Below are 21,244 nucleotides of genomic sequence, written 5' to 3'. Positions count from 1 at the left end.
AGTTGATTGAATTAGGAAAAGGAATAGACTACAAAATTGTGATAGATGGGGACCTTTATGTACCGTTTTTCAGACCAAGGCAAACTTAACCATAAGATAAGCAATAACAACGTTAAGAACAAGTTTCATATGCTACATCTGTCAGTTATCAAATGAGACTAGAAAAGAAAATATACATTTTTCAGCTTTGCTATATAGTTTATGAAAATTAACATGTTCTAAGTTATAAAAACCTCATAAACAAATGTGAGAAAAAAGTCATTGACAATCTTGAAACAAGTTTGCTAGATGGTGAGAGTCAGAAGCCAAAACGCCAAGGGTTATGAAATAAGAAAGGGAGCAGAATCACATAGTGTACACAACTTTTTCAAAGAATTTAGCTGAAAAGAGGATAAGAGGGATACAGGATGTTAGCAAATAGGAATGGTTAGATCAGTTGACAGTATTTCAGGGATGAGAAAGATATAAGCATATCAATTCCAGCTGTAAAATTCTGTAGCCTTATATCCCAGTGCTTGGTATATATATATACCCTCTCCACTGATAGTGAGGTGAGAAAAGAAGAAGCCCTTTTTAAAAGGTATTACAGTAACTTTTTAAAATAAATTTTCATTAATGAGTGAATGAACCAGAAAGCTCTTATTAAATGCTTATGTGCAAAGCTTAGATGATAGCTGTGGCTGCTGGGCTGGTAGTATGGGAAACACTGATCTTTGCAGAGCTCTTGATGTCAGAGTCCGAGACTTTCTTTATCAAAGTCTAAGGAAAGGTCATACTTAAGGTGGTACCAGTAAATGACTTAGCTGGACCATGGCATCTCCTTCTGTGAGCTACACTGCAGCTATGTTTACTAGGATATCCTCCCCTCTTTCACATTTCCATTATAACAAAGAATTTTTTTTTAAGAGAGGAAAAAACATTTCAGCAGAACTAACATTGTAACCTTAACATGTCATATTCCATCATATGCTAGATTTTGCCAACAAGTAGAGGAAGATGCCTTGTCATATCTCTTACTTGGGGTCAAGTTTGTCATTATAAGTTTGCATTATTCTATTTTTATTTTTTGTGTTACTGTTTTTTATCAATTAATAATTACTGAGGATACAAAAAAAAATAGGAGAAACAGTCTCTGCTCTCCACGAATTTACATTCTAATGGGGGAGATACTGTATAGAAATCAGAACCTAGCAGATAAATGCAAACTAAAAGAGGAGTCTGGGGCTAAATATTTAAGGAAGCCCGGGATTCTAAGACTTTGAGAGGAAAAGCATTCCAGGTGTGGATTAATAGCCTGTGCTGAGGCTGAGAGATAGGAGGTATAATGTCATTTGGGAAGAATGGCAAATGAATATGTGAAGGGGGCGAGTGCAGTGTAAGAAGATGGGAAAGGGAGGATGACACCAGGTTGTAAAAAGTTTTGAATGTCAAACAAAGGATTTTGAATTTGATGCTGAAGGTGATAGGGAGCCACCAGAATTTGTTGACCCAGAACATAACATGGTGGGACTTAATCTTAAGGAAAATCTCTTTGGCAGCTGTGTGAAGGATGGATTGGAATGAGGAGGGACTTGAGGCAGAGAACTGAAGGCTGTTGTACTAATCCAGACAAGAGATAATTAGGACTTGAATTAGTGTGGTGGCTGTATGAATGGAGAGAAGGGAATCTATGGGAGAGATGTTGTAGAGAAAGAAATTACAAGATTTGGCAGCTTACTGAATGCGAGGGCTAAGTTAGAGAGGAGTAGAGGATGGATTCATTTACATAGTGATACTCATTGAGTATTTTTTTCTGGTTCTGCTTATTTCACTTTGTATCAGTTCAAATAAGTTTTCTCATCCTTCTGTATTCATCATATTTTATGTTTCTTATGTCACATATTCCATTATGTTCACGTACCTGAACTTGTTTAGTCATTCCTCTATTGATAGGCACCTATTTTGTTTCCAGTTCTTTGCAACTACAAAAAACTATTGCTATAAATGTGTATGTGTATATCCTTTTTGGTTTTTAATCATTTGGGATATAGGTGTCAGTAGAATTTCTAGATCAGAAATTATGGCTGTTTTTGTTACTTTCTTCTCATAGTTCGGAATTGCTTTGATGTGATAATTTTCTAGAAATCCTTATGAATTATTAAGTTCATACTGTGTACTAAGAGCTGGGGGAGAATTAACTGATAAATAAGAAGGCTCAGTCTCTACCATCAAGGAGTTTATAGTTTTATATAATCTGACAGTAAAGATGAGATGATAGGTAATATAGAGCTTTGAGGTTTTACAAAGAACCACCCTATGAAATAAATAATACAAGTACTTGCCCCCATTTTACCCATAAGAGAAGAGGCACAAAGTGGTTATGTGACTTATTCTGGATTATACAACTAGTAAATGTCATTTACGCTGATAACTTTAGCATCTAGCCCTCTTTTCTTATCTTTTTTCTTCCTTTCCTATATTTGTTGTCATAATTTGTAAGTTCCTTGAAGACTTACACATTTATCTTTATGTCTTGTCTCCTTTATAGTACAGCATACGTACTTAATGTTCTTTGAGTGAGAGGTTTATAAGTTTGGATGGCATATTATACTGGATATGTAGTTTGTCTTTTTCTTAAAGTTGTTAGCCTCAGCACTTCATGTACAAGTTAAGTACTGCAGCTCATTTAGTCTTAAAGTTTTTTTTTCTTCGCTTTAAATTGTAGGTCTAAAGGTGATAAAGTTTATCACCTGAAGTGATTTTAATTAAGGGTGATTATGTATATGTTAATCTTTTGATTTAAATCAGTTGTTGCTTTTTTTAAAAGCACAAATCATATTTTCTTCTTTGTATTATCTCATCTGCTTAAATAGTTCCTTAGTGTTGATAGCCATCTCTGTTTTAATCTTACTGCAAATAACAGCTTTAACAGTGCTAGAAGAAAGTTTTGAGATCTATTTTTATAGTTTAAGTACTTTGGCTTAGTCTGAAAACCTAAAACTGGTTCAGCCAATGTGATATTGATGTCTTCCTAAATCAGTCTGGGTTGCAGTTCCTTGTAAAGCCTGGGAGGAATGGAAGATCCACAGAGAACTGAAAATAAATGCGAGGTTTTTATTGCTGTGTGCTTGAAAGACATAAATGGTTATGTTAGAGAGGCAGCTGAATGTAATTGTTACTAAACTTCAAGGGGGAGCTAGAAGAAATAAGGAATGGTGACAGTTTCCCTTTGGATGGGTAAGGGAGTATAGTTTAGTTCACTGAGAATAATTTGAGAATAGAAATATTAAGGGGAGGCTATCCTGAATTGTTAAACAGCAGGTTTGCTTCTCCGTATGCTTTCTTTCATTATTTTGTCTGTTATCGGTAAAGAGTAGTAGCAGACAAGATTTTTAGACAGACTAGAGAAATTGAATAATTTTCAAGCCCCTACCTGAATAAGGTGTTTATTCTGACTGGTTTATCTGACTTGATATATTATGAGGTTCTAGGACATTAACACTGCATATCGACTCAGATAATTATGAATCATTTGCATAGACTTTTTCCTTCTGAACATCTTAGTGGCACAGTGAAAAAATGTCAATTTATGGTAAAAGATAAACTTGTTTTTATAATATGTTGAAAACGTAAACGTTTTTAATCTGTTTCAGACTCCATTTACTTTTGGCTTGGGTCAGAGAGCACCATATACAACTGGAGAGCATTGTCTTCTTTGTAGAAGTGAGCGGAAAGATTCCTCACTTTCAGAGAGTGGGATTAAAAATTCTAGCAAAATGGCACTTTCAACATCTCCTAAAGCAAATAGTATGCTGCATCTTCCACTTTGGGTATGTCCAGACTGTCGAAGAACAGTTGAGAAAGAAGAGAGGCATGCTACCTTGGAACAATCTCTTATGGTGAGTGTTCCTGGGTGAATAAAGAATATTCTGGAGTATGTTTGGAAATAAATATTCCCAGCTGTTTTCTTGCTGTTTTTGTGTGTGTGTGTTATGCATAACAAATTATCCAAGAAAGTAGATTGCTACTACAATTGGCTCAGTGAGCTGAAGAATCATAATTGTTATGTAAGCAGGGTTGGGGGTGCAGTATGAGAAGCACTAAGAAGTAATTCATGAAACCAAAGGCCATAAATTGAATTATTAGAACGAAAATATTTTGTAATTCATCAAACCCTTTAAGGCACTTATTAGCGGGTAAATATCAACCATACAAAGATAGTTATAACATAAATTCATGTATTGTTGGAACTTGCAAGCTAATTGGATGGGGTGAGAAAAGATAATCATGATAAAAAGAAGAATGGGGTCAGCATGATGTACATGCATTGAGCACAGAAAAACACTTTGGATTTAGAATTGAAGGACATACTTTGTAGTTTTGAGTGTTGCTTTTACTATGCATGACCTTGAGCAAGTAACTTCACTTTGTTGGGCCCAGTTTCCTCATTTGTAAAATGAAAATTGTGAACTAAATGATCTCCTAAAGTCCCTTTCAGCCCTAAATCTGTGAACCTGTGAGAACTAATGGCAAAATGCTTAGAAAAAATTTGAGAGAGTAAGGTAGTTTCCATCTGGGGGAAGGTCAGAGAAGGAGAGGCTTCTGAGTTGGGCTGTTGAGGAAGGAAGAACTTCATCCTGTAAACATGGAACTTTAAAGGTGAGTCCATTCCATGCATGTGCAAAGGCCCAGAGGTGAATAGAGGGCAGAGTGAAAATAGAATAGCTTCCTGTTTGTAGGACCTTTGGCAAGTCACTTGACTGGACTCAGTTTCAGCATCCATAAAATGAAGGGGTTGTATTAAATGATTTTAAGGTCTCTTTGAACTCTAAATTCTTCGAACACTTCTAAACTCTTTAGGAAATGAACAGAATGGGTGAACAGAAAAATAAAGGGAGGGCGAGGTAAAAAGAATTGAGAAAAAATGGGAATAGTATATGAAGAAATGGAAGATCCACAGAGAACTGAAAATAAATGCGAGGTTTTTATTGCTGTGTGCTTGAAAGACATAAATGGTTATGTTAGAGAGGCAGCTGAATGTAATTGTAAGAGGCCTGAACTCTGGTAGTGAACTGAGGATAAGAACCCAGGTCTTCTTTCACTTGTTATATTTGTGATGTTCAAGCAAGTTACTTAATGTTTTTAAATCTCAGCATTCTGATCAGTAAAATGACAGGATTTGATTAGGTGACTACTGAACTATTTTTGGCTCAATAATGCTGTGAGTCTAAGAAAGGAGGATAGAAGTCAGCCTTAATTTACTACCTTTAAGAATTTCAACTTCATTATTTTCTTTCTTTAATGTCTCAGTATTTGGTCATTGCTTTTGTCAAGTAAGAGATTGATTTAGTATCATCTCCATTTGTGAGTTTCCATTCATTGATGGTTTTCATTTGCATTTTTTCCTTGTCCATTTATTATTTTCCTAGGTCTTTGTGTCTTTGCTCTTTACTTCCATTTTTCTATTTTAGGTTAAACCTATAAATGTTATGAGTGTTAATCCTAGTCTTTTGAAAGAGAAACCTGAACTCAATTCATGAAGACCATCAACGTGAAATAACTTTTTGACAGATAGTATTTTGATGTCTGCAAGCAGTGGGATCTGGGAGGTCGAAATTAACCAGGTTATTCTGTACTACTCCTTTCTCTATTAGAGGAAACTTGTTGATATGATTCTTGAACTAGCTATTTTTTCCTAAGCTGCTTCTGAGTTCATGCTGGGAAATACATTGACTCTTCCAAATAAAGAGAACTAGACCTTCCCTCTCCTTTCTTTCCTTCCCCCCATAAGGATAAATTGTCTGGACTCAGTAATTAGGACCTTTTTACTTATGTTCCAGTGAATATGTTACTGTTTCTAGACAACAGGGAAAAAGAAAAATAGTTATTAGCATTGGCTTGGTCCTCCTTCCACTTTCTTCTTCAGGCTTATTCTTTGATATTTTTGAGTTGGTTACTTTTATTATTTTTTTTATTTAAAAGGATTTTTAGTTTTTTACTTTTAGAGAAGCTCTTTATCTTGATACTAGCAGCTATGCTGATGTATTTCTAAAAATATTGCCTGCTATTGAGAGAGGGAAGGTTGAATGTGGGGAGCATTTACTGGCATATTTCTTGGGCTTGGAATAAGCATTGTCAGTTTAGAGAAACTTTGAGCTGAAAATTCCCTTTTTTAGTCTTAATAAGATTTTAATTGTTTGTTGTTGTTCAGTCATTTAGTGCCCAACTCTTCATGATCCCATGTACTGTAGCATGCCAGGCCCTTCTATCCTCCACCGTCTCTCAAAGTGTGTCCAAGTTCATGTTTGTTGTTTCTGTGATAACTCTGTGTCCATCTTATCCTCTTCCATCCACTTCTACTTTTGCCTTCAATCTTTCTCAGTGTCAGGGTCTTTTCTAGTGAGTCCTGTCTTCTCATTATGTGGCAAAGTGTTTAAGTTTCTGAGTCAGTATTTGACTTTCCAGTGAATAGCCTGAATTAATTTCTTTAAGAATTGACTCGTTTGACCTCGTTGAAGTCAAGGGACTCTCAGAAGGCTTCTTCAGTCCCATAGTTTGAAAGCATCAACTCTGCAGTGCTCAATTTTTCTTGTAAGTCCAACTCTCACAGTTGTATGTTGCTACTGGAAAAACCATAGCTTTGACTATGCAAACCTTTGTCAGCAAGGTGATGTCTCTGCTTTTTAGTACGCTGACCAAATTTGCCATAGCTTTTCTTACAAGGAGCAAGTATCTTTTAATTTCATGATTGCAGTTGCCCTCTGTAGTGATCTTTGAGCCCAAGAATATAAAATCTGATACTTCTTCCATCCTTCCTTTTTTTGTCAAGACATAATGGGATGGGACCAGTTGCCAGGATCGTAGGGGGTTTTTATTGTTAAGCTTTAAACCAGCTTTTACACTCTCATCTTTCATCCTCATCAAGAGGCTTCTTAATTCCTCTTCACTTTTTGCCATCAGAGGTTTTAATTATATTTATTTTTAATAGTGTCTTTGGCCTAAAGTTGTTTGTACTGAAGGAAAGACTTCTAATCTTAATGTAAATGATACTTTGGAATTATGTAACAGAATACTGCACACTCGTAGGAGCTTATATCCTAGAACACTTCCTTCTGATGAGGAAGAAGAAAGCTCCTTTTGAAGAACATAAATCCTCTCCTACCATCCTTTTAGTTTAGACAGTAGGGAACAATTATGGGAGCTCGGGTGTTTTAGGTATTGCCTATAGTTCAGCTTACTTATGACACTCTTACAACATTTTTTTTTCCCTTTTGGTGAGGCAGTCAGGGTTAAGTGACTTGCTCAGGGTCACACAGCTAGTGTCAAGTGTCTGAGGCCAGATTTGAACTCAGTTCCTCCTGACTCCAGGGCTGGTGCTCTATCCACTGTGCCACCTTGCTGCCCCCTAAAGTAGGTATTTTTAAGTGGAGGTCGACAGACCCCCTTGTAGGTCTTGGAGATGGATTTTAAGGAGTCTATGAATTTAGTTGTTGTTTTTTTTAAAATTATTTTTATAATTGTATTTCTTTATAAATTTTTTCCTTTGTAATTTGTGTATCTAATTTTATGTGTTATTCTAAGAAGAGAGTCCATAGGCTTCACCCTGCCTTTTCCAGTCTTCTTATGCCTTACATTCCCCCATGTACTCTTTGATCCAGTATCACTGACAGTGACGCTTATATTTCTCAAACAAGATATTCCACCTCCCAACTCCAGGCATTTTCACTTGGCATGTCTTACAATGCTCTTCTTCCTCATCTCTGCCTCCTGGCTTTAAGCCCCAGCTATAATTCCACTTTCAACAGGAAGCAATTTCTAACTCCTCTTAATTCTACTGCCTTGTCTCTGTTGATTATTTTCCTGCTTATCCTGTATATGGCTTATTTATGCATATTTGTGTGTATGCTATCTCCCAAATTAGATTGTGAGCTTCTTGAGGGCAGGGACTGTCTTTTGCCTTTCTTTGTACCCCAGCCTTTAGCACAGTGCCTCACACATAGTGGGTGCCTATAAAATGTTTTTTGCCTGCCTGACTGCCAGAGGGGTCCATGACACAGAAAAGATTAAGAACCCCTTCTCTAAGATAAAATCCCAAGTCCTTAAGTACATCCATATCACAGCTCTAAGTTGTTGGTACCTCAGAGATTCACCTATATCTGACCAATAGAAGAAGAAGAATTTATAAAAATTATTTATATACTTTAACTAACTTGATCCCTACACGTACTCTATGGAGTAGTTAACTACTATAACATTCTTAACATAGGATCATTGAAGGTTTGCTTGAAAATATCTAATGAAAGAGAGCACACTGTCCTGAGGGAGCCCAATCCACTTTTTGATAACTCATATAGGATGTTTCCCTTATACTTGAGCCTTTCTGCCCCTTATTGCCTACATTTTAGTGATGAAAGTTGCTCACACAGAGTGAAGGACAAATCCTTAGGACATAACATTAGCAACTCCTCTCATTTCATTATTGAGTCTAATCATTCAACCACTTCTGAATTCACCTAACTACCATCCAGGCACATTCCTCAATCTTGTCCAAAATAATAACATGAATATGTGTAGCTAAAATCCAGGTATGCTTTGTCTTTTCTAACAGCTAGCCTAGTAACCTGACCCCCAAAAAAGGAAACAATTATTCTTTTTATTTTTATTTTAATTTTAATTTTTAAAATTTTTTTTTCCATATGCTTTTGAGTTGAAAATTTTTTCTCCCCCCCCCCAAGATGGTGCACAATCTGACACAGGCTTTACATTTACATACCCATTAAACATATTTTCACATTAGTGAAGTTGTAAGTAAAAATTAAAACCAATAGGAGGAACCGTCAGAAAGATGAAACAAAACTCAGCTGAAGGTAAAAATAAGTGAGAGCAATTCGACTTCCATAGTTCTTTCTTTGGATGTGGACAGCATTTTCCATCCCAAGGCCTCTGGAGATGTCTTAGATCCTCGTAATGCTGAGAAGGGTTCAGTTTGTATACAAAGTCCTCTTGGTTCTGCTCACTTCACTCAGCATCAGTCCATACAAGTCTTTCCAGGTTTTTCTGAAGTCAGCCTTTTCATCATTTCTTATAGAACAATAGTATTCCATTACATTCATATACCACAACTTGCTCAGCCATTCCCCAACTGATGGGCATCCTCTCAATTTCCAATTCTTTGCCACCACAAAAAGAGCTGCTATGTATATTTTTGTACATGTGGGTCCTTTTCCCATTTGTTTGCTCTCTTTGGGATATAGCCCTAGGAGTGCTATTGCTGGATCAAAGGGTATGCCCATTTTTGTAGCCCTTTGGGCGTAGTTCCAAATTGTTCTCCAAAATGGTTGGATCATTTCACAACTCCAGCAACAATGTATTAGCATTCCAATTAGGAAACGATTATTCTAACAAGACTTGATTCTTAATTCAGTTCAGCAGATAAACATTAAATAACTGCAGTGTGCTAGGTTCTGGGGATACAAAGAAGACAAATTACACAGTTCCTATATTAAGTAGCTTTATCCCACTGTGTGATGACCTGGACACAAGATGGGCAAATGGAAAGTTTCAGAATGGAAAGAGCACAGGCTAGGGATGGATACGTGTGGCAAGGATCAGGAAAGGCATTACTGAGGAGAGTGACACCTACACCAAGTTTTGAGGATACAGTAGTCACTTAAGTAGAATTTTTATGATTGGCATTTTTTGCTTTTCTTTTTAATGTATTTTTAGTTTTTAACATTCACTTCCATAAGTTTTTTTGAGTTTTAAATTTCCCTCCCCTCTCCCCAAGATGGCATGCAATCTGATATAGGCTCTTATGTATACATTCATGTTAAACATATTTTCACATTAGTCATGTTGTAAAGAAGTATTAGAACCAATGGAAAGAGCCACGAGAAAGAAGAAACAAAACAAGAAAAGAGAAAAAGAGATCAAATAGTATGTTTTGATCTGCATTCAGACTCCATAGTTCTTTCTCTGGGTATGGATAGCATTTTCAATCATGAGTCTTTTGGAGTTGTCTTAGATGCTTGCATTGCTGAGAAGAGCCAAGTGTATGAAAGTTAGTCATCACAGTGTCGCTGTTGCTGTGTACAGTGTTCTCCTGGTTCTGCTCAGCAGATACTCAGCAACAATTCACATAAATCTCTCCAGGTTTTTCTGAAGTCTGCTTACTCATCATCATTTTGTTATAGCACAATAGTATTCTGTTACATTCATATACCACAGCTTGATCAGCCATTCCCCAATTGATGGGCATCCCCTTAATTTCCAGTTCTTTGCCACCACAAAAAGAGTACTATAAATATTTTTGTACATATGGGTCCTTTTTCCTTTTTTATGATCTCTTTGAGATACAGATGTAGAAGTGGTGTTGCTGGGTCAAAGGGTAGTATACACAATTTTATAGCGCTTTGGGCATAGTTCCAAATTGCTCTCCAGAGTGGTTGGATCAGTTCACAACTCCACCAACAATGCATTAATGTTCCAATTTTCCCACATCATCTCCAACATTTATCATTTTCTTGTTTTGTCATGTTAGCCAATCTGATAGGTGTGATATGGTACCTCAGAGTCCTTTTGATTTGTATTTCTCTAATTAATAGTGATTTAGAGCATTTTTTCATATGACTATAGATAGCTTTAATTTCTTCCTCTGAAAACTTCCTATTCATACTCTTTGACCATTTATCAACTGGGAAATGACTTATATTCTTATAAATTTAACTCAGTCCTCTATGTATTTTAGAAATGAGGCCTTTATCAGAGATACTGACTGTAAAAATTGTTTCCTACCTTTCTGCTTCCTTTCTAATCTTGGTTGCATTGGCTTTGTACAAAATCTTTTCAATTTAATGTATGTGATTGTTATTTTCATCGTAAAGATTTGTCTTATCTTTATTTTCACCTTTGATTTGCCTTCTCAAAAACAAGCAAGAAATGATGTCTGTTATCTAAATTACATACAAGATAGTTCAGAATGTGGGTCCCTTTTTTTTTTTACCCGAATATTTCTGGTATTTAAGTAAAAATTGGAAGCTTCTATTTCGCAGAAATGTACAACAAAAGGGTCTTTTTCCTCCAAAGGGAGGAAACTGAATAAGAAAAAGAGAACAACAATGGTACATTTAACTAAGATCATTCAGCTAGATGGATAGAGTGCTGGGTTCAAATGCAGCTTGACATTTAGTAACTATGTGACCCTGAGCAAGACATTTAATCTCTATCTGTGTCAATTTTCTTATCTGTAAAATGGAGGTAATGTTAATAAGCACCTGTATTCAAGGGTTGTTATAAAGTAATACTTGCAAAAGTGCTTTGAGGGGCAGCTAGGTGGTACAGTAGATAGAGCACCAGCCCTGGTGTCAGGAGGTCTTGAGTTCAAATTTGATCTCAGACCAGTCACTTGACACTTACTAGCTGTATGACCCTGGGCAAATCACTTAACCCCAATTGCCTTGCTGAAAGGGTAAAAAAAAGTGCTTTGAAAAACGTAAAACACTATATGAATGCTAGCTATTATTACCACAAGTAGCATTAAATCAATATAATATATTTATAGATAATTAAACCATGTTTTTACGCATGTGGATTCTTTCCCTCTTTCTTTGATCTCTTTGAGATATGTCTATTCGTATTATTCTAGGTAAAAGGATATGTTCTGTTTAGTAACATTGGAAGCGTAGTTCCAAATTGCATCTTACTTTTTCAGTGTTACTTATTTATTATTCCACTAAGAACAGTTCCAGTTTACTAGGCAATATACTTAATTCAATAGCTTCTCTGTCTCATTGAAGCATGATCTTCCTCAGCTAGTGAAAGGTCACTGCATCAGCTCCTTTGGGTTCAGTTATCGTCTCTATTCAGGTCACTCAAGATGAGGTAGTTAGGTGGCACATTGGCTAGAGTGCTGGACCAGGAGTCAAGAAGATCTCAGTTCATATCCTGCTTCAGACACATGCTAGCTCTGTAATGCTGGGCAGGTCACATAATCTCTTTTTATTGTGATTTTCTTCTCCTTCTCTACTACTTCATTTGGTGATATCACCAGTTCCCATAGATTTATTTGCCATCTTTATGCTGATGATTCTCAAATTTACCTTTCCTGCCCCAGTTTCTTTGCTGACCTCCAATCTTGCATTTCCAGCTACCTCTGAGACATCTTGAACTGAACGTCTAATAGACATCTGAAACTCAAGATGTCTAAAACAGAACTCATTATCATTCCCCCTAAACCTTCCCTATGACCTACCTTCCCTATTATTGTAGAAGACAGCACCATCTTCCCACTCCCTCAAGCTTGCAACTTAGGAGTCATCTTGGACTCGTCACTCTCTCTCCTATCCTTACCCCGCAACATCCACGCTGTTGGCAAGGCCTTTTGATTTCACTTTTGCAGCTTCTCTCAGATTCTCCTGCTTTTTCTCAAACTCCTAACACTGCCACCACTCTGGTACAGGACCTCACCATCTCCCATTTTGATTGCTACAATAGCCTGCTGGTGGGTCTGCCTGCCTCAAGTCTCTCCCCATTCCAGTCCATCCTCCATTTAGCCACTAAAATGATTTTTTCTAAAATCCAGGTCTGATCATGTCATCCCGTACTCAGTAAACTCCAGTGGCTTCCTGTTGCCTACAAAAGCAAATCCAGAATGTTTTGTTTGGCTTTCAGAACCCTTCATGACCTAGCCCACACCTACTTTTCTAGACTTCTTACACCTTATTCCTTAACGTGACTTTGTTGATCCAGTGACACTGGCCTCCTGGCTGTTCTGTAAAGAAGGTACTCCATCTCTCAAATCCAAGCATTATCTAGAATGCTCTCTCTCCTCTGCTCTGACTGCTGACATCCCTGGCTTCCTTTAAGTTACAATGAAAACCCTACCTTCTATAGGAAGCCTTCCCTCCACCCCCTCTTAATTCCAGTGCCTTGCCTCTGTTAATTATTTCCTATTTATCCTATATTTAGTTTTTGTATATTTTTTTACATGTTGTGTACTCATTAGATTGTAAGTTCCTTGATGGCCAAGACTTTCTTTTGCCTACTTTTGTATCCCCAGCTCTTAACACAGTACCTGCAACATATTCGGCACTTAATATGTATTGGTTGATTGAGTTATTGATTAATGTATAAAATGGAGATAAGAATAGCATTTTCCTTCCAGGGATGTGAGAATCAAATGAGATGGTATCTGTAAAGCACTTTTGTGAACCTTAAAGGACTATGCAAAACACTATATAAAATTCTCTCCTTTTGTTTCTACGGAGCTCTAGTCTTGCCTCACCAGTTTCCTATTAAACATTTCAAACTAGATGACCTATGTACTTCTTAAACTCAACATATCCAAAATAGAATTCATTATTATTCTGCCCAATGCACCTCTCTTCTTTATTTTGAAGGCATCATCATCCTTCCATTCCCATCCAGGGTCATAACATGAGCTTTCCCTACCTCCTCACTCTTAAAGGTTTGTAGTAGTCTACACCTTACTTTCATCTTCTTTTCTCTCTTTAAACTTTCCACTTACCCCAGGAGAGGGAGACTGTCTTTCATTATCAGTTTGCTGGAGTTTGTTTCTAGTCACAAAATGTTCTATACATATTTTTACATAAAGGAGTTTTCTGTTTTTAATCTTTTTGTTATATATTCCCAGTTGTGATATTTTTGAATCACAAGTAAATATTTTAGTGACTTTTCTAACATCATTCTACCTTGTTTTCCCAGATGTTTAGACTAATTCATAAATCCAACAGCATATTAATAATACCTTTATTACCTACTACCATTCCAATGACTCTTTTCATCTTTACCATTTAGTAATTAAGAAAACGCATTCTACCAAGCTCCTTTTATGAGACAAATATATATATCATTTCGCACTCAAATGAAAAGGAATAAAGCAGTGAAATAAGCAGTAGACCAATCACACTAATGAATGTTGATGTAGTTTTTAAATATTATCTCAGCATAGGGACTATAGCCATATATCCAAAAAATTGCTTATTTATATAAATGAAATTGGATTGATATCAAAAATGTAAGACTGGTTAAAACATTAGGAAAGGAATTAATTTATAATCATATGAACAACAAAAAACATTTATATATGTCTATTTCCTAAAATGAATTTTTGAAAAAGAACCTTTTATAAATTTTATACTCACTTAAGCTTATCCCCTAGGAACATAAGAATGGAAGGACACTTAGTGACTAGGTCAGAATTATATATTTAAAACTTAAGAGCTTTCTTACAAGAGAAAGCAGAATGTTCAAAAGAGGGGAGGGTTTTGCAGAAAAATAAAAAATTTTGGTTTGGATATGTTGAGTAATGGAACAGTTGATTTTTTTCCAGTAAATATTTGGTAGATACAAGAATGATCCCTCCCTTGACTACTATTTTATATGTTCTAGAAATGCTGATTATTAGCAATAAGGCAACAGAGAAAATTAAAGATAGAAATGTTTTCAGAGTGATTTCAAGTTATGCCTGTTAGGATTATTACTGTGGCTTATTTGGAAAACCCCTAAGAATTATCAGAGAAAGAAATCCAAATGATTTAAGATTTCATTAAAATAGCAGGATAGAAATCAGTTTCCCAAAAATCAATTTTAAAAGATGGTAAGGTGGTGATGTGCTAAGAGCTAGAGAAATTTTGATCCCACAAATAGTCCGGAAAAAATTTTAAATGTACCAGTTAAAAATAAATAAGGAAGATCACCTGTAGATTCATCCACTTAGCCCACAGCTACACAGAAGGTCCTGTATAATCCTGAAGAAACATTTCTAAGGTAAAAAGCATGGAGCAGGAGGGCTCCAAATGGAGTTCAATATGGCAAAAATACTGGAAGAAGGATCCTAGGGAAAGGCTATCCCAGGCTGATTCAGAAACCCCATGGTAGTAATCCAGTGTGGAGGAAGCTACTGAGCACAGGAGTGGGGTGAGAAAGGCCGTAGGCTGTTGCTGAGCCCTTTGGCAAGAGGGAAGAGCCTAATGTGGGAGAGCAGCTGGAGTCCCTTGGCAGTATTCTTGGTCACTACACTCAGGACCAGGCATAGCCTGACCATGCTGTTCAGGAATGCAAGAGCAAATCTTGACCCAAGCACTCACCCCCTTCCCCAACCTAATTATTGAGGCTGTTGAGATGAGCAAACCAAGCAAATCATGGCATAAATACTGAAATGCTTAGGTTGAAAAACACAGGGAATAAACCCCAAAGCAGAAAGCAAGTCCAAGTAAAACCTCAGAGAGAAAAAGAAATGTCCTGGCCACAAATCTAAGAATAACTGGAAGAATATGAAACAAGAGATAATAAAATGGAATAGCTAGAGAAGAAAGAATGCCAAGGAGAATTGATAGGTTAGAACAGGTGATGAACCTCACTGAAGAACTAAATGCCCTGAAAACTGAAATGGGCCATACAGAAAACAATGAATGAATGAACAAGAATACTAAACCAAAATCAATAGATTAAAAAGTAAAAACCAACTGATTTAGAAAATGGGTCAAGGAGAGATAATCTAAGATTTATCAGACTGTTTGAAAATCATGACCAAAAAAAATTAAAAAAAAAAAAAGGCCTAGAGGTACCTAGATCCCTCAGTGTATAGAGCACCAGCCTTGTAGTCAGGAGGGCCTGAGTTCAAATGTGGCCTCAGACTAGATGTGTGACCCTGGGCAAGTCACTTAACCCCAATTGCCTTTAAAAAAAAAAGCAAAGAAAATATACTATTACTTACTAGCTGTGTGACCCTGGGTAAGTCATTTAACCCCAATTGCCTTAAAAAAAAAAAGCCTAGATAGCACATTTCAAGAAAATGAAAATTACCCAAGACTTTTGGAACCAAGGGACAAAGTATGAAAAGAAAGGATCCAATAGTCAACTATTGAATGAAACCTCAAAATGAAAATTCTCAGAAATATTATAACCAAAATACAAAGCTTATTATCCTTTGGATATAAGTAGCCAAAAAGAAAGTGTTGAAGTAACAAGAAGCAACATGATGACATAAAAATTAGCAACTGCCCCTTCTATGAAGAAGAGGTCTTGGAATATGATATTCCAAAAGGCAAAAGATAAGGACTAATAACAAAAAAAAATACCTAGCAAAGCTTAAGCATAATTCTACAGGGAAAAACAAATTTTTAATGAAATAGTAGATTTCTAACAGTTCTTGATAAAAATAGCCAGAACTCAGTAGACATTTTGAAATGGAAATGCAAGAGCCAAGAGAAACATAGAAGGGTCCTACATGAGAACAAATTGTCAATATGCTAATATGAATTAAGGAATAAATGTCTCTCTAAATGCTAACATTTTTAAAAATTATAGGGAAAGATAAGTATGACTGGCACAGGGCTTTTATGAGATTTTGTTCTGTTTGATGGTCTCAAGACAGAGCAGAAATGGCAGTGATCTGCAACTATGTTGGGAAAGACAGGAGGAAGTAGGGAAAGGAAATTATTACTATTGCGAAATAGGAGTACATAAGATAAAGAGCATTTGATTAGAGGGGGTGGATTGGCAGAATAGGCATTCCAGGAACCTCACTTTGATCTGAAACAGAAAAAGAATATTTGAATACAGTTATAGCCACTCACACTTGTACATACTCCTCCCCTTCCCTTTTTCCAACTCTGTATAAAGATGGCAGAATGAATATAAATTAAACTAAAAATTGAAGTAGGAGAGGGCAGAGGGACATGGGAGGAGGAGGAGAGAATCTAAGAAGGAAGGCAGGATTAGTAAGGTAATAGTTATGAGTAAAACAAACTAAATATGAGAGAGAGGAACACCAAGGAAACATAAAATGGAAGATTTCATTTTTATTTATTTATTTGCTTATTTATTTATTTTTTGGTTAGGCAGTGGGGTTAAGCGACTTGCCCAGGGTCACACGGCTAGTAAGTATTATGTGTCTGAGGCAGGATTTAAACTCAGGTCCTCCTGAATCCAGGGCCTGTGCTCTTATCCACTGTGCCACATAGCTGCCCCCCGAAACATAAAATGCTTTTAAAAGAAGAAAGTGAAAACCTGGTATGAGAGACTGGGCAAGATGAAGAAAAAAGCTGAGATAGAGTGGATTCCAGCCATTTCCTTTATAGATCCCAGTTGTCAAGCAAAATCCATGTCTTTTACCACCACTTGATAAAATGAGGGAAAGAAGTAAAGAGGAAAGAAAGTACAAGACAGCAGAGTGGAGGGAAATACACATTTAACAATCATCACCATCAATGTGAATGGGATAAACTTGCTCATTAAGTAGAAGAGGGAAGCAGAATAAATTAAAAAACAGTCCAATAATAAAAGATTTAGGAAGAGTGAAAATTAGAGTCGAGAGCAGAATCTTTTTATGCTTCAGCTGAACTTAAAAAAGGAGAACTAATAATTATTATTATAGATAAGATAGCAGTAATTAGCAGTCCACTTTTAAGAAAATAAGTAAATTGTGTTTTAGGCATCATATATAATTAATCATGATTAATACTTTGTACAATCATATACATTCCACTAAATAGTATTGCATCTAAATACTTAAGGAAAAATTAAGTAAGGCATAGAATTATACTAGTATGCCTTTCAGACCTAGAAAAAATCTAGCCATAAGATGAGTAAGAAAGAGCAAGAATGGAACTTTAGAAAAATTAGACATGATAGATCCTTGGCAGTTACTCAGTCGGAGCAGAATCCAAGTTATATACTTCTTAACTCTGAATGGCATCTTAACAAAAATTGATCATCAAAGAATAGATTAACAGTTATGGGGGGGGATAAACATTGAACTAATAAAGCTCATGCATATTTGTTGGTGTTTTGTTTTGTTTTTTGGGAGGGGGGAGCAAAACCTAATAAAATAGGTAAACAGTTAATCTGATTTTAAAGAAAAGGGGAAGCCCAAATTGTTCATGTCAAAAATGAAAAAGGAGAATTCACAACATTTGAAGAAAAAATTAATAATACTTTGCAAAAATGTAAAATATCCAAGTTAATGAAAGAAGAAATAGACAATTTTAATAATCCAGTATCACAAAAAGAAGTTAAATGTCACATATTAGTTGCCTAAGAAAAAGACTCTAATAACGGTTGGATTTATAAGTGAATTCTAGTAAATATTCAGTATGTTCTTTGATACCTAAACCAAGTAGAGACAAAGCAGAGGAAGGAAAGTATAGATCAGTCTCGTTAATGAGATGCAGATATTTTCAATAAAATATTAGGTGATGGGCTACAATAACATATTAGAAAGATAATATACAATAATCATGTGAGATTCATACCAAGATTCTTTCAACATGAATAATCATGTTAATATAAATAATTAAAATTACATGATTATTTCAATAAAGGCTTAAAAGGCTTTGGACAAAATCCTATACCCATTTCTGTTAAAATCACTAGAAAGCAGGAATAAATGGACTTTTCCTTTTGATAAGAAATACCTAACTAAAACCCAGAGCAAATATTTAATGGAAAAAAGAGCCTTTCCAACATGATCTAGAATGAAGCAAGGATGCCCATTAACATCATTGCTATTTAACACAGTGCTAGAAATGCTGGCTATAAAAATAAGGAAAAAGAACTTGAGGAAATACACTTAATCAAAGAGGGAACAAAATTACTGATTATTAAGGATAATTTGATTATTTATTTTTAGAAAACCCCAAAGAATTTCTGAAGAAATAATTGAAACAATAATTTGTCTAAGTTTTAGAATATAAAACAACTCCCCATAACTCATAAACATTTCTATGTTATAGGAAGAAAAATTCAATTCAGAGAACTATAGAAGCTATATAAATAAAGTATTTGGAACTGAATCTACCAAGGCATACCCAGAAACTATGAATCCAGCTATTAAACATTTTGCAGAAATATTGACCGGCGGCAGCTAGGTGGCACAGTAGATAGAGCACCAGCCCTGAAGTTGGGAGGACCTGAGTTCAAATGTGACCTCAGACCAAACACTTGACACTCACTAGCTGTGTGACCCTGGGCAAGTCGCTTAACCCCAATTGCCTTTAAAAAAAAAAAAAGAAGAAGAAAGAAAAGAAATACAGATCCAACTAATTGGAGAAATATTGATTATATGACTAATTTGAGCTAATACTTAAGTCACTTTTCACTACTGCATATACATTTTTTGGAAATAGAAAATGTTGAAAATTGTTTTGTTGGACTATGCATGTTTATTAATGAAGATTTTTGTTTTCTGTTTTAGTGGTTAATGGAGGACACTTTAGGAGGGAGCCTTAAACGCTTATAGAAATAAATTTAATTTTTTTAAATGAGCAAAGATGGCTCATAAAAACTCACAAAATCTCAAAGAAACTGTTGAAACTGAGTGCTTATTATTAGGGAAACAGAAAATGCTTATCAGTTATACATTTAAGTTTACAGTAAATAAAAGACACATTTGACAGTATTTTTCTACATTCCATTTCTCCAGTGATTGATTTTCATGTCTTTTGTTTATTGACATTTATATTTTTAATTTTAAAAAATCAGAAAAAGAAGTTCATAACTGAAAATGCTGTCACTTTTGTATGTTTTATATATAGTAAGACCCAGTGGTGGTGATATAGTTTACTATATAGCCATATGCTTTTTTTGTCTTTATGCATAATTATAGGAACAGATAGACTTGAGCAAAGACAGAACTCATTTGGGGGGGGTGTTTTCTAGTAAAATGTATGTACCATGAAATTGATACATTATATTTAATTACTTAAGATTGGTTGCAAGAGGGAAAACTGAGGGGATTCCTTAAGATTATCATTGCTTCACAAATAAAAGTCTCCAGAATTGTTTACTTACAAGTGGATGAGTATTAAAACCAAAAAGAGTAAGTGCCTTGAAATGAAAAAAGTGAGGGGAAAAAGAAATGATTAAGAAATTCTGTAAAAATAAGTACAAATGTAAAAATGCATAGAAGCTAACCAGATAAACAGCTGTGCAATACTTGTTACAGAAACAAATGAAGCCTTAAAATAGAGTGGCAAACCATTATTTATGATTATGATTCTCTAGCATATTAAAATGAATACTTTACCTAAATTATCTGATGAGGTTAAATACTAAAATTGTCAAAGATATTTATATAGAATTAAGCAAAATACCAGAATTCATTTGGAGGAACAGAATATCTTCACTCTTAAGGAAAATAGGAATTAGAAAATCAAGAGTGAAAGAATAATAGCGTTATCGGTTTACAGATTATATTATAAAGCAGTATTTTTCAAAACTAATTGTTACTGGTTTTAAAAATAATAAAAGAAATGACATTATTATTGCAGTTATTAGATCGTGAGCTTCTTTAGGGCAGGGACTATTTTTTGCCTTTTTTCTTTTTTTTTTTTTTTATCCCCACTGCTTAGTACAATCCCTGGCAGATAGTAGGTGCTTAATAAATATTTATTAATTCTGATGATTAGAACAGAGTAGGCAAGCCAGACACAGCAGCAAATTGTTGGACACAGCAATCTAGTGTTCAGCAAAACCCTGCACACAAGCCCCTCAGATTATAATTCCCCATTTATCATAAATTGCCTTGCAGAGTAGGTGATTGTTTGGCAGAAATTTGGTTTAGATCAGTAATTTACACCAAATACCCACAGGCAGCAACTAGTGCATGCATGACCTAAAATATAAAAGATCACATCATTTAAAAAAAAAAGATAGAAGTATCTTTCAGATATTTTGAAAATTTCCCTAAGCAATCAAAAAATTAAGGAGATAGATTGTCAAAGACATTTAAGTTTTAATTACATGAAATTAAAAAGCTTTTGCACAAAAAGAATGTCTTATAAAATAAGTTTTTATTGATATTTGCTTTTTATATCATCATTATTTCCCTCTGTGTCTTTCCCTTTCCCCTTTCAGTGAGTTACCACATATAACAATATTTTCTTGGGAACAAAAATGAAAAGATACAGCAAGACTGATCATAACAGTGAAAAAGTCTGCAATTATGTGTAATGTATCTCACTTAAGGACCTCCCACTTCTGCAAAAGAGTAGGGGTGTATTTTCTCATAGCTCTTATTTGAAGACATGCTTCTTCTTTATAATTTTACAACATTCAGTTTTTTGTGGTTATTAATGTTTATGTTGTAGTCATTATGTATACTGTCATTAAGTGTCTTCACTCTTCATGAGCTCATGAAGATCTTTCTATTCACTGTTTTCGTTATATTCCTTATTTCTTATAGCATAGTAATAATGTTCCATTATGTTTGTGTTCCACAATTTGTTTAGCCCTTCCCCAATCA

General features: G+C 35.2%; 1 protein-coding gene across 7 annotated transcripts in view; it reads left to right on the top strand.

The window, feature by feature from the left end:
• FAM193A (family with sequence similarity 193 member A) overlaps positions 1-21,244 on the top strand; it is a 218,901-nt gene that overhangs the window by 104,124 nt on the left and 93,533 nt on the right. For 6 of the 7 annotated variants that reach the window (XM_078148602.1, XM_020992198.2, XM_020992195.2 and 3 more), the window contains one exon: positions 3,633-3,878. The exons of the other annotated variant lie outside the window; for it this stretch is intronic. In XM_078148602.1, coding sequence (XP_078004728.1) covers positions 3,633-3,878 — 246 coding nt within the window. The remainder of the gene's footprint in view (positions 1-3,632; positions 3,879-21,244) is intronic. 7 annotated transcript variants of the gene reach the window in all.

This window comes from Phascolarctos cinereus, unplaced genomic scaffold, assembly GCF_003287225.1.
Source record: "Phascolarctos cinereus isolate Bilbo 61053 unplaced genomic scaffold, phaCin_HiC Scaffold_9;HRSCAF=440, whole genome shotgun sequence".
Taxonomy (NCBI): domain Eukaryota; kingdom Metazoa; phylum Chordata; class Mammalia; order Diprotodontia; family Phascolarctidae; genus Phascolarctos; species Phascolarctos cinereus.
The sequence above is the reverse complement of the archived record's forward strand: the minus strand, read 5'-3'. Positions and strand labels throughout refer to the sequence as shown.